This window comes from Ochotona curzoniae, unplaced genomic scaffold, assembly GCF_017591425.1.
Source record: "Ochotona curzoniae isolate NIBS_2020 unplaced genomic scaffold, NIBS_Ocur_1.0 scaffold_3835, whole genome shotgun sequence".
Classification (NCBI taxonomy): domain Eukaryota; kingdom Metazoa; phylum Chordata; class Mammalia; order Lagomorpha; family Ochotonidae; genus Ochotona; species Ochotona curzoniae.
In genome coordinates, this window is record NW_024467114.1 from 28,856,363 (window position 1) to 28,869,722 (window position 13,360).

The 13,360-nt window shown below is 42.7% G+C and overlaps 1 protein-coding gene across 2 annotated transcripts in view; it reads right to left on the minus strand.

The window, feature by feature from the left end:
- KLHL7 (kelch like family member 7) overlaps positions 1-13,360 on the minus strand; it is a 62,877-nt gene that overhangs the window by 36,079 nt on the left and 13,438 nt on the right. For both annotated transcript variants that reach the window (XM_040964532.1, XM_040964533.1), the window contains exons 2-4: positions 7,973-8,075; positions 6,362-6,455; positions 5,985-6,109 (exon numbers count right to left, since the gene is read on the minus strand). In XM_040964532.1, coding sequence (XP_040820466.1) covers positions 5,985-6,109; positions 6,362-6,455; positions 7,973-8,075 — 322 coding nt within the window. The remainder of the gene's footprint in view (positions 1-5,984; positions 6,110-6,361; positions 6,456-7,972; positions 8,076-13,360) is intronic.

Sequence of the window (13,360 nt, forward strand, 5' to 3'; positions counted from 1 at the left end):
GTTTTACATTTTTACAGGTTTGTAGGGGGGGAAAGGAATAAAGGAGGGAGGCGGGAAAAAGGGGAATGGAAGTAGAGAAATAACAGGGGAGGCTAAGGAGATACTTGTACTACATGTGAAACATTACTGTTTGTCCTGGTACAGGAAAAGTCTGCAACCCTTGCTACATCTAACTACTGACTGTTTCTGCGTGTGACCATGCGTGCGGCAGCAGGCCTTTCTCAGTCCTAAGCTGAACTTCCTCCACTGAATCCTGCTTGACTTCTCATGTTTCAAGTTCACCTGTCTTCCGGTAGTAGGATTTGATGCTCTCGGTTTCTCCTGACTGGTGCCTGCTATCCAACTGGCCAGCCTGTGTAGCTTCTGCCTTTACAACACGTGCTGCCAACACTCCAGAATGCTGGGTGCTCTGAGTGAAGAGCTTGTCACATTTGGGCACTTGTGCTACTGCTACAGACATCAGATCTTCATCAAAAACTATTTCTACTTTGCTTAAAATTTTTTTTTCTTTTAAAAATGTATTTTTGTTGCAAAACAAGATATACAGAGGAGAGACAGAGAGGAAGATCTTCCGTCCAATAGTTCACTATCCAAGAGGCTGCAATGGTCAAAGCTTAGTCAGTCCGAGGCCAGGAGCTTCTTCTGGGTCTCCCACATGGGTGCAGGATCCCAAGGCTTTGGGCCATCCTCTACTGCTTTCCCAGGCCACAAGCAGGGAGCTGGATGGGAAGTAGGGCAGCTAGGATTAGAACCAGTGACCATATAGGATCCTGGCGTGTTCAAGGTTAGGACTTTAACTGCTATGCTACTGTGCTGGGCCCTCTACTTTGCTTAACTTTTAAAAAATATAAGCCATAGGGCTCAGCATGATGACTCAGTGTCTAAATCCTCACCTTGAACGTGCCAGGCTCCCATAAAGACGCAGGTTCATGCCCTGGAGACCCCACTCCACAACCAGCTTCCTGCTTGTGGCCTGGGGGAGCAGTCAAGGATGGCCCAAAATCTTGGGTTCCTACACCCATGTGGAAGATCCAGAAAAAACTCCTGACTCCTGGCTTCAGATTGGCTGTTGAGGCCACTGTGGAGTGAACCAGCAAATATAAGATCTATTTCCTTTTCTCTGTAAATTTGTCTTTCCAATAAATTTTAAAATATATATATCAGCCACAGATCACAAACAGTGCTATCTGTTGCCATGGTTTTAATTATATTTTTCTCCTACAGCCTGACAGCAAATTATGCTTTCTGGATTTTTTGACACTGAAATCACTGAAACATTGTGGCATTTCTGAATTAAATCCCACATGGTCACAAAGTATTACTGCTATTATTGCTTAACTAATTAATTTTCTTTTTTAAAAAGATTTTTTTATTGGAAAGTCAAATATACACAGAAGGGAGACAGAGAGGAAAATCTTTCATCTGATGACTCACTCACCAAGTGGCTTTAATGGCCCAAGCTGAACCTTTTGAATCCAGTAGCTAAGAGTTTCTTCCAGGTTTCCCACGTGGGTGCAGGGTCCCAAGGCCTTGAGCCATCCTCTAATGCCCTCCCAGGCCACAAGCAGGGAGTTGGATGGAAAGTGGGACAAGAACTGGTGCCCACAGCAGATCTTGGTGTGTGCAAGGCGAGGACTTTAGCCACTAGGCTCCCGTGTTGGGCCCATGAACTTTATTTCGGAGAACACTTTTAGGGAGCACAGCCTCCCTGTACACCTTAAGCCAAGCTCCTACACTGTCACCCCTGCAACAGGGCAGCAAATGCTTTCACTGACAATACAGTGTCCTTTAACCCCTGGCTACCCTTAGCTTTCAAAAAGGATCTCAACGTTTCTACGTAAAACTAAAGCTTTGCACAGTCCATGAACATACAGGCCCCTCGTCCAGTGTCTACGTTATGTTGACACCACTCTGTTGACTTACAACAACGTAAGGCACAGAGGCACGACCCTGGGCACTGAAAGCCTAACAGTCTTAGCCCGTCAAGCCATCCGACAGAGGATTAACAGGAAACAGATCTCCCCCTTTTTAGTTGCTCGAGGTTCTTGGTTTCAGATGTTTCCGCTTTTAAGACAACTTTGTTTTTATCATGACAATTTTAATTCTTGATGCTTTTTCGACTTTTTGGTCAGTTTTTTTGCTACGTTATACTACACTTTGAAATAGTTAGTTTTGTTTTATTGGCCAAGTTATTAGCTCTCTTCCTACTTCATTAATTAATTTGTCAAGAAAAGATTTTCTTCTACTCTGATTAGGTATTGAAACCTTTCCCTTGCTTCTCCGAGTAGAATACTTAAGCCAAGAAAAGGTAAAATGAATTCAGTTAACTTGAAAGCATTTTAAAGACTACCAATTTTCTCCTAAGAAATACTTTGGCTACATTTCAAAGGTTTTGACTTAGTGCATGCTTCCAAGGGCACTTCAAACAAATCTGGAGAAAAATGAAATTATAGGCTTAATTTTCTGCAAGAGAAATGATACCTGAACTTATTTTTTTCAAAAACAAGCATTTTCCATGATTTCCTAAAAACTCCTCAATTTGACATGTACTTTTGTTATAACCTATTAGTTACTTTAAAAACAATTTATTTATTAGAGAGAGTCTGCTCATCCACCAGTTCAGCCCCTAAATTCCTGTAACAGTCAAGATGGTGCTAAGCCAAAGCTTGGGAGTTGGCAATGCAACCTACAAGTCCCATGTGGCTGGCAGAAGTCCACTGTCTGAGCCTGCACTTGCTGCCACCCTGGGGTCCACACTAGCAGCAAGTCAAAGTCAAGAGCTGGACACCAAACCTAAGCACTCCAGCATGGGATGTGGGAATCTGAACTGTGGGTTCCTTTTACTATCTCTTTAAAAGTGTCTTCCCAAACAATTCTTTGGTTGGATTTCCAAGTGTCCACAGTGCTGCAGCAGGAGGCGTGTCCCTCCCTCAGAGGTTGATCTGGAGTTGCTGCATGGTGAGGGATTGGGGGGTGAGCCTGTGTCTCTTGCAGAAGCTCCCAACTGACAAGCAGCGTTTGCGAATGCTGCACAGGTGTCTGCAAATAACTGTGTTCTCTGTTCACTGGGCAAAGCATTCCGTGATAACTTATCTAAAGAAATTGGTGTGATTTAAACCCTGAAACTTTTTTTTTAGGTCTGATTTTTTTTTTTTAATAAACCTGGGCTCATCCATCTTCAACCTTATTTCTAAGGCACCTGAATTTGACTCCTAGCTTTGGCACCTGTCTGCAGCTTTCTGTTCATGCGGCACTGGGAGCTGGTAGGTCCTAGCTCAAGCTGGTCCCCGACATGCACGAGGCCGACTAGGACTGCATTCCCAGCTCCTTGCCGTGGGCCAGCCCAGCCTTAACTGTTGTGGACATTTGGGGAGGAACCGGAAGAAGGAAAGGCTCTGATTATCTTTCTCTCTGCTTCTCAAATCAATAAAAAAAAAAAAAAAAAAATCTCATTTTGTTGAAATTAACAGAAGCCATCTTAGTTTGATTATAGCTAAGAAATCTAGCCAGTGCAGGTATAGCTTGAGCTCTTCACCTCTTCCTGGCTGCAACACTTCCTTCTGAGGTTTTTCTCAGAAGGGACACAGGTGATGATACATTATTTCCTTGCAACACCCTAAATGAGTAACATGCCTTGGAATACAATTCTTTTTTCCTTCACATTACCAATTGTGAACTTTGTACCATTCCCTTTTAAAAACACATTGTATGAGTTAATACTTATATTACAGGGAAATAAACTGAAGTTTTATTAATATGAATTGTATGGATAAATGGAGTCTCAAACTATGGCCTAGAGAGTTAAGAAGGATTAATGCTAGAGTGTCTCTATTACATCAATGGGGCTAAAGGCTGGTTGTTCACTTCCTAATATAGAGATCTCCTTCTCTTGAGTTATGGCTTAAAACTTCCATCAGTGTGTTCACTGGCATACCAGTCTCCCTCTTCCTTTTCTGGGTAGTAGGCCAAGCCTTATTTTTAGCCCCTTCACCTGGACTTGATCCTCCCTTGAGATCTATTCTGCTTTCTTTCCCTTCGCCTTCCAAGATCTGTCTGTCAGTACATGGGGGGGGGGAGGGGGATGGGCTGGAAGGAATATTCAAAGATCCAGAAAAAGGGTGGCCTAGAAGAGACAGTGGGTCTTAGGAAAGGTCCCAACCACCTCTGGGCGCCTTTCTGCTCAGCATCTCCTTTCTTGCTATCTGCACTGTTCCTTTCCCCGTCTGCCAGGTGAAATCTTAGCATACACAGGGATACAAGGCCTCTACCCTGGGCAATTCCACTTCTCTTTCCTCCCTGCTTTCCTAATAATCACACCTTGTTTACCTTCTCTCGGGGGACTCATGCCAAGGGTAGGTGAAAGTGCTAAGACCTGGGGCTGGGCGTTGTAGCACAGCAAGTTTAGCTGTAGCCTGGGAAATGTGCATCGCATACTGGGGTGCCTAGAATGGAACTCTTGCCTCTCTGCATCCACGCCAGCTCTCTGTTGATACACTGGGGGCAGGTGATAGCTCAAGTACTCAGGGCCCTGGGAGCACAAGGGAGACCTAGATGAAGCTCCAAGCTCCTGGCTTTGGTCTGGCCCATCCCTGGCTATTGAAGGCATCTGGGGAGTGAACCAGCTGACTGAACCACTCTGCTTCTTATTTCTCTCTGTCACTCTGCCTTTTTTTTTTTTTACACAAAGATTTGACTGTGCATTCATGTATCACTCAGGATTCTCAATCTGGAGTGATAAAGCACTCCAGATTTTGAAAATTTCTGATTTTCTCTGCTTCTCTGTCAAATACAAAATATCTTTTTTTAAAAAAAAAGATTTTAAAGATTATTTATTTTTATTGGAAAGTCAGATTTACAAAGATAAGGAGAGACAGAAAGATCTTCTGTCTGCTGGTTCACTAGGCTACTGCACTGGGCCCCACAAAATATTTATCTTAAAACAGATTTATTTATGGGTCCAGCATTGGGCACAGTGAGTTAAAGGCCTCTTTCTACAATGTCAGCAACCCATATGGGTGCAAGGTTGCGTCCCTAACTTCTCTGCTTCTGATCCAGTACCCTACAGTTGGGCACAGAACATCTGGGACTCGACTCAGCATGCTGAAATAGGAAGTATCAAGTGACAGTTTAACCTGCTGTACCACAATGCCCTCCTCCAAATACTTTACAGCCTTAAAATAATGTGGCAGAGTTGCTCAATTAACATTTTATGATCTATGCTGTTCACATTTTCTAGTATATAAAGTTAGCAAATTTATCAGTGTGGCAAGGCAACCTGGTACAGCAGTTAAGGATTGCAATACTTGAATTTGGGCCAGGCACAGTAGCCTAGTAGCTAAAGTCCTCACCTTGCATGCTTATATGGGTGCTGCTTCATATTCCAGCTGCTCTACTTCCCTTCCAGCTCCATGCTTGTGGCCTGGGAAAGCAGCAGAGCACACCTCAAAGCCTTGGGACCATGCACCCACATGGAAGACCCAGAGGAGGCTCCTAGCTTCAGATCGGCTCTGCTATGGCTGCTGTGGTCACCTGGGAGAGTGAACCAGCACACAAAGATCATTGTGTCTCTCCTTCTCTGTGTAAATCTGACTTTCCAATAAAAATAAATAAATCTTTTTAAAAAAAAAAAGAATAATTGCATTGAAGTCTCAGATTCTTCACTTACTAGCTGGGTGACCTCAGGCAAACAGAGATTTAGCATATCATATACGCTTAAGTAAACTTATTCACATTTATCTTAGATGTAATTCTCACTCCTCATCCTAGATACATGAAAAGCTCATTATAAAAGACATTTTGTGCATTGGAAAATGTTGCTATAATATTTCATGAGCTTGTGGTTGTCAGATAAATATGTATTTCCCCAATTTTCTCTTAAATTCTATGACTAGGAAACATTCTACTAGGTAGTATCTTTAAAATGAACAGATATTATTAATAATTTTTTTTCTTTTATTAAAATACAAATTGTGGATTTTTCTTACCAAGACAATTTGAAGCATCAACTTGCTCCTTCAAAAAATCAACACACATTTTCTTCACAGGTTCAATCTGGTACTGGTTTGCCGCATCCAGCAAGGACTGAACATTGTTGCTATTCACAGAAATTCTGCAAACAAAGCAGGTGTTACTGCCCACAATTTCTTATCATCTAAATAATGGTATGTAGAACGTATCCTACTACTGAAGTTAAGCAAAAAAAAGTGTTGTAGTACTTGAATTTGTCTGGCAGATGATTCTCAACTCCTCTATCCTTTCAGCTTTCCATTTTGAGGAATTTGGACTGCGCCAATTTGCAAGGCTTCGCTGTGGTAGATCCCAGCATGCTCCTCAGAAACATGGAGGACCCTTCTTCACTCACCTAGCAGTATAAGCAAACTCCACGAGTTGTTCAATAATGTCTGGTTCAGCGTCTTTGAGCTCCACTTCAAAGGACTTAGACTCAAGCATGTTTGCTAAAACGAAGACAAGGGACACGAACAGTGTCAGTGCTATCGCTGACAATACCTCAACCGAGGACGACAGGCTGTGACAGTGCCCCAGCTCTCGCGATATGACAGTATGCCAACCAGCCCGCCATTTCTGTAATCAATGCAAACTAACTCTCTAAACTAGAGGTGCACATTAAATTCAAGAAATTAATGAATTAGTGCAGTTCTTTAGAAAAGTCCAAGTAAGCAAAGACGCAAAATTGCACTCAGTTTTGCCCAATTCCTAAAATATTTTACCAGCACTCTTTTCATACTGCCACAAGCAAATGCCTCCAGTGTAACAGGAACTTAAGGACATTCCCATTTATATACATCTCATGTTTAACTTGTAAACCCCATATAGTTCTTCCTAAAAGCCCTTGCAGGAGGCTGGATTACCAGAGAGAACACTTGAGGCAGGAACATCACACGACCATGTTAAGCTCACAAAGCAGCATCAACTACAAAACCCTGGATTTCAAACATGGACTTTGAATCCAATATTCTGTATCTAATTTTTCTAAAATTTGACTTGCTAGGCAAAATGTATTTTTTATCTGCTTCCTGTATTTTTTTTAAGGTTTAATTTATTTTTATTGGAAAGTCAGATTTATACGGAGAAGGAGAGATAGATATGAAAGATCCTCTATCTGCTGGTTCACTGCCCAGGTGGGCACAGTGGCCAGAGCTGAGCCAATCCGAAGCCAGGAGCTTCCTCCAGGTCTCCCATGCGAGTGCAGGGTCCCAAGGCTTTGGGCCATCCTCTACTGTTGTCCCAGGCCACAAGCAGGGAACTGGATGGGAAATGGAACAGCTGGGACACGAACCGGGGCCCATATGGGATCCTGGCCCATGCAAGGCGAGGACTTTAGCCATTAGCCTACCACACTGGGCCCCCTGCTTCTTGTATTTCTATCTGAGTTCAAGATGAAAACTTTGGAGGATATTGATGCAGCAAGTTAGGGTTCTGCCTGCTGCATCAACACCCCATCCAGGTGCAGGTTCAAGTCCTGGCTGTTCCACTTCCCATCCAGCTTCCTGTTATGAGTCTAGCAAAGCAGCAGGAGACACCCCAAGCAAGTACCTGGGCCCCAAGTGGGAGACCTAGATGAGGCTCCTGGCTTGCCCAGTACTGGCTGTTGCAGTCATTTGGGCAGTGAACCAGTAGACAGAAGATTTCTCTCTGCCTCTCCTTGCTCTGTAACTCTGCCTTTCAAATAAATCAATCTCAAAGAAAAGAAAAAAGAAAAAGGAAAGGGAGGAAGGAGAGGGGGAAAAGGAGGAGTGGGAGGGAGGAGGAAGAGGAACAAGCAAGAACACTGTGGTGTTCAGCACAAGCTGGGTCTCCTCCCTGAGCTCTTTTCCTTCGGTCAATCACCATGGGACCACTTTTCAAGCTCTTTGCTGTCCTACTGGCCTTCAGTCCTGAAGGGCTTTAAATCTAACTGCACCTCATTCTGACAGAAAAAAAATAAAGGCCCGTTTTGCCTTGAGACACTCACTTGTGAACATTAAGTTAAAGAAGTGGCTGGCTGCGGCCAGGACGACGCGATGTGCAGGAATCTTCCTCTCCTGGACCATGAGGATCACATCACACAGAGTTTTCTATCGGAAGAGAAACAGTTATAAGAGGCTTACTAGGACCAGCTTAACCAGACCAATGCGTCAAATAAGCTTTCTTTCCATTTTCCATTTAAACCCATCCCCTGCTCCTTTAAAAAAAAATTTAGCACAGTTAATACAACACAGGAAGGTATTTTGAAATGTCTGTGGAAAAGGGCAATTAAAAGAGTTATTTTGAAAAAAATTAATGCACTGTTGTTTCATAATCGCCACTTCCTGTCAACATTTTTAGAGACCCCGAGTAATTAGGAGGGACTTTGACAGATGCTTCCACACAATACCAAAGTTTGGCACTGAATCTCCCAAAGTCAAAAGATAAAGTTTCTGATAATCAGAAATGAAGAGATCTACAAATCTTTTGGAAATCATTTCTTCTTTTCTTTCTTCTTCTTTTTTTTTTTTTCCTGACATAAAGATATTTGCCACAGTGTGCTTTCCTGGGGAAATTAAATGACATTATGCCAATGTCCTTGGCAGTGTTTTCAAACTCAGCAATCCATTTTACATTAAGGTCCCCTAGTCACCCATCCTTGACAAAATCCAGTGCACATACCCCATTGCCCAAGAAAGTAGCCTGGGATCTAACTTGACACAGAAGCAATGCAGAATAAACAGAGCAGATGAACTGAATGTACTCCCTTCAGCAAAGATCCCTCAAGCACAACGCTTCCTAAATGCACTTCTGACAGGAGCTGAAGGGCAGCCAGCTTCACAGTGTGATTTCTGACCAAGGCCAGAATGGAAGGCCCACATGCATTTGGGGGTGAATGGAATATTAAAGAAATAGCCTAAGTTTTACTGCAATCCCTAATAGATGAAGTTCAAAGGAAAAAAATGATCTCTTTACCAAATAAAACTTTTTAAAGTGTCATTTAGGGGGCCTGGCGGCGTGGCCTAGCGGCTAAAGTCCTTGCCTTGAACGTGCCAGGATCCCATATGGGCGCCGGTTCTAATCCCGGCAGCTCCTCTCCCCATCCAGCTCCCTGCTTGTGGCCTGGGAAAGCAGTCAAAGACGGCCCAAAGCCTTGGGACCCTGCACCCGTGTGGGAGACCTAGAAGAAGTTCCTGGATCCTGGCTTTGGATCAGCATAGCATCGGCCGTTGCGCTCACTTGGGGAGTGGATCATCGGATGGACGATCTTTCTGTCTGTCCTCCTCTCTGTATATCTGACTTTCCAATAAATAAATAAATCTTTTTTTTAAAAAAAAAACATGTCATTTAGGTAAGGGAGGAAGGGAATGAGAGAAACAGCAAAGATTGAGAAAAAACAGAGTAGCAAGCAAACCAGGTTACATTTGATTGCCAAGTTCTCACAGGGGAACAATTTTTGGCTACAAATGGGACCTTCCAGAAAATGTACGGCTAAACTGAAATGTGGCCAAAAAAAAAAAAAAAAAATGGTTCTAGGAACAGGGAGTTTACATGCAGAGTGGATTTCCAGGCACTGAAAGAAGTTAGAGAAAGAAAGATCTTTGCGTGACAACTGAGTTTTTGGAGCAGCTGGATATTACTGTTGGGAATGATGGGAAGAGTTCTTTATATGCAAACACATTTATTTGATCATACTGCAACAAGCTGATAGAGATCTCGTCTGCTACCAGCCAGCTGAGGAAGAGGTACATCCAGAGACGGGAAAGGGAAAACAGAGACTCGGGTCAAATGAGACAACTTAAGAGCTAGTGTGTCCTGAGATGAAGAGGGAGAAAGCTAAAAAAGTAACAACAACTGACAGCTAACTTTAGTCTCTTATAAACGGCACTATTTTGCATGATTTATTCTGAGGCGCTCCATACCTAAGACTGTTTTTAGTAGGGGTTAGTAAAATCCTTCATATTGTTAGAGGTAATCAAAGTTTGAATAAGCCAGAAGCAGATTGAATTTAAAGTGAAAAGGATAAGTTTTTACAAATAACTTGTCCCCCACACCCAGGCTCAGGCTGTAAGGGTCAGTGGCCCTGATAAGAGTAAGAGTGACTAGCCCCATGCCCTGTATTTCACAGACATGTTAGGAGTATTTTGCATTTGCTTTAAAATGATTGGAGTGTTTTTTGTGGGCGTGGGCTTTGCTGTAACGGCCAAACTGGCCCATAAGAATCTGGCTTGTCCCTGGCTCGGGGTCTTGCTTCATCCACCAGTCCTGTGTGTCCGTGTGAGGAGCTTGACCCTGGCTAGCCAGCTCAATAAACTCTGCTTGCTGACTGCATCCACATCTGGTCCTCTGCTCTCCTACGGTGGGATGATTTTGGACCCTAACAATATTTATTAGGAAAACATGTTTTATTTGATATATACTATCTTCTATTATATTACTATGCTTCTATTTTTTTTCCCCTCTCTTTTTAACCACTAGTTTAAATGCTGACTGCTATTTTGGTCACTTCTTGTGTCATTTTAAATGATGTTAACAAAACATTTGTCAAATATTTTCTATTTGAATCCAGAAGGGTATTAATTAAATAGTACTCTAGGGATGCAAGGAGGATTTAAGAACAACGATTTTACTAGTGTTAACTCATCTTACTGATAGGCTAAAAAAGAAAACTTTCACAGAAATTCCCAAAACTCCAATAAATCCAGAGGATATGTCTGCATATACTGAAGGTCATTTGTCAGAAGTCAACCGCAAACGCAGGTGATGGAGACACAGGGGAGGCGCGCTGCAAGTCTGAAATGAGGCATACATGTCCTCACACTACTGTTCTTCAACACTGTTTCAGAAATTGTGGTCAAACCAGTAAGAAAATACAAGAGAAATCAATTTAACACTTGTAAAACTAACAAGAAAAATCAGTACGGTGGCCAGACACAAGCATGAACAAATCAAATAGCTTGGTTGAGTGTGAATAATAATTCAGAAAGAAACATGAGGAAAAAACATCTCAAGTCATAGTAGTAAAATAATTAAGCATTAAGACATTTATATTAATACATTAAATAATAAGCATTAAGACAAAAATGAGGTGACAGGGTAAACCCTATTAGGGCTGTGAGGACATTCTGTATGACCTTGAAACTAAGGCTACATTTCACACATTTGTCAAAACTCACAGAACGCAAGTGGCAATGGAAGAACTGTAAGATAAATGATGGCCTTCAGGCAGTAACAACGTAACAGCACTCTCATCAAGTGTAACAAATGGACCATACTACTGCAAGATGGTAAACAGACAAGGGGTGAGGAGATAAATGGAAATTCTGTTCTCTAAACCCAAAAGCACTCCAAAGAGAGTGCGAGAGATCAAGAGAGAGAGAGAGAGAGAGAGAGAGAGATAGATATCAAACTAACTTCAAAAATGTGGCAAGATGGTATAATTGAAAAAAATGTTATTGGAATAAGCTCATCATTTAGGGAAAGCATTAGATTCCTCTCCCTCTGGGGAGGAAGTTTCCGTACTGTGTCCCTCTGACAACAGCGCAGCAGGGGTCACCAGCCATACAGAGCCTTCTTCCCTAAGTCAGGCCCAGGCAGAACCTCGCTCGCCCCATCCCACCATTGCCCCCTGGCAGGGTAGAACAGTTCCTGCCCCTCATCTGCTCAGCCCCAACCTACAAAAAGGTGGAGAAGAAAGGCGGAGAGGGAGTGCTGCTAAACTCAGTTTAATGGAGAGAGACAGGAAGCCAAGCTTTACACGCAGGTCAAAGCAAAAGCTTTGTCTAGTTTGTCTTCACCACTAACTCATCTGCTTGAGTGTTTACTTCTCAACTCTTCAGAATTAGTAGTGAAGAAAAAACCCTCAAATCTATACGTGCAGCCACTGCTAGCCATTACACAGGAAGACAGACAAAGGCAGCTGTGGTACTTGCAAGCCCAGGAAAGGCTCATCTCAAAACAGGCAGGCATTTCAGGAATCTGCTCTGCAAGGAGCTTTTACCTTTTTTTTTTTTTTCTAAGAACGGTTTATTTGTTATCTCAAGAATAGGAAGACACACACACACACACCACTTCCATCTGCTGATTCAGAGGAACACAGACAGACAGACAGACACACACACACACACACACCTCTACCATCTGCTGATTCACTTCCCAAATGGCCACAATGGCCAGAACTGGGTCAATCCAAAGCTAGGAGCCTCTTCCAGCATTCCCATGTGGCTGCAGGGTGATCCGGAACTGGGCTATCCTGTGCTACTTTCCCAGGTGCATTAGCAGGGAGCTATGCCAGAAATGAAATGGCTGGACATGAACTGGCACCCATACGGGAAGCTTAGCCTACTACAGCCCTGAGGTTTTGCCTTTTAACAACATGTGCTTCCAGTAGTAGGATGCATGTGTTTAACTGCCCAAAATCTGTTTCATCCAATGAGGGGACTAAGGAATGATTAATCTTTGGACTTATGTGGCTTGTGCAATATGTTTTTCAGTCACTCTGAGATTTCAAGGTGGCCCTGGCTGTAAATCCCACAGTTTACCTCTATTTGGGTGGTGGATATAAATCACTGAAAAGATACACAGACATGGAGCCCTTATCATACAGGGACTAATAATCCTGGGTCGTGTTTCTAGAAAGGCCTCGATCACAGTCAATAAGGAGCTGGCATTGTGGGGCAGCATATTCAGCTGCTGTCGGCAATGCCGGCATCCTACGTGGGCACTGATTTGAGTCCTGGTTGTTCAATTTCCAATCCAGCTCTCTGCTGATAATCCTGGGAGTGCTGCAGCAGATGGCCCAGCACCCACATGGGAGACCCGGATGAAACTCTTGCCTCCTGGCTTTGGCTGTCCCAGCTCTGGTCATTGAGGACATCTGACGGGTAAATCAGTGGATGAAAGATCTGTCATTCCCTCGTTTTAACTTTGCCTTTCAAATAATACTTTCAAAAAGTCAATAATAAATCCAAACTCTTAAGAAAAATTAAAAATGTCTCTCTAGGAACTGTATTTGTTTAGAAAAGCAAAAGAAAACAGAAACAGACAAACATATACAATAAGGTAACCGGAAGAGTCAAAGAGAAACAAAGGAAGAAATTAAAATTAAGCTACAGAAAAAGGGGCATTTCTTTTCTTAAAAGGAACATGACAAGTGAACCCCCTCTGGTACAACTTCCCTTTAAGAAAATAAGAGGGATTCCTCCCCTTTATTTATTCACCAAAAGCCTTATAAGCATCAAAGGAGTGAGGGAAGGGTAGTAAGAATTCAGGAATAGACTGAGGCAATTTTCTAAGAAAGAACCTATTCCAGTAAGAATTTTGTAGGATTACTCTTAAAGCTAAAGAAAACTTTAAAAAAAATGTCAAAGTTTAAAAGCAGAAGCAAAAATAATAG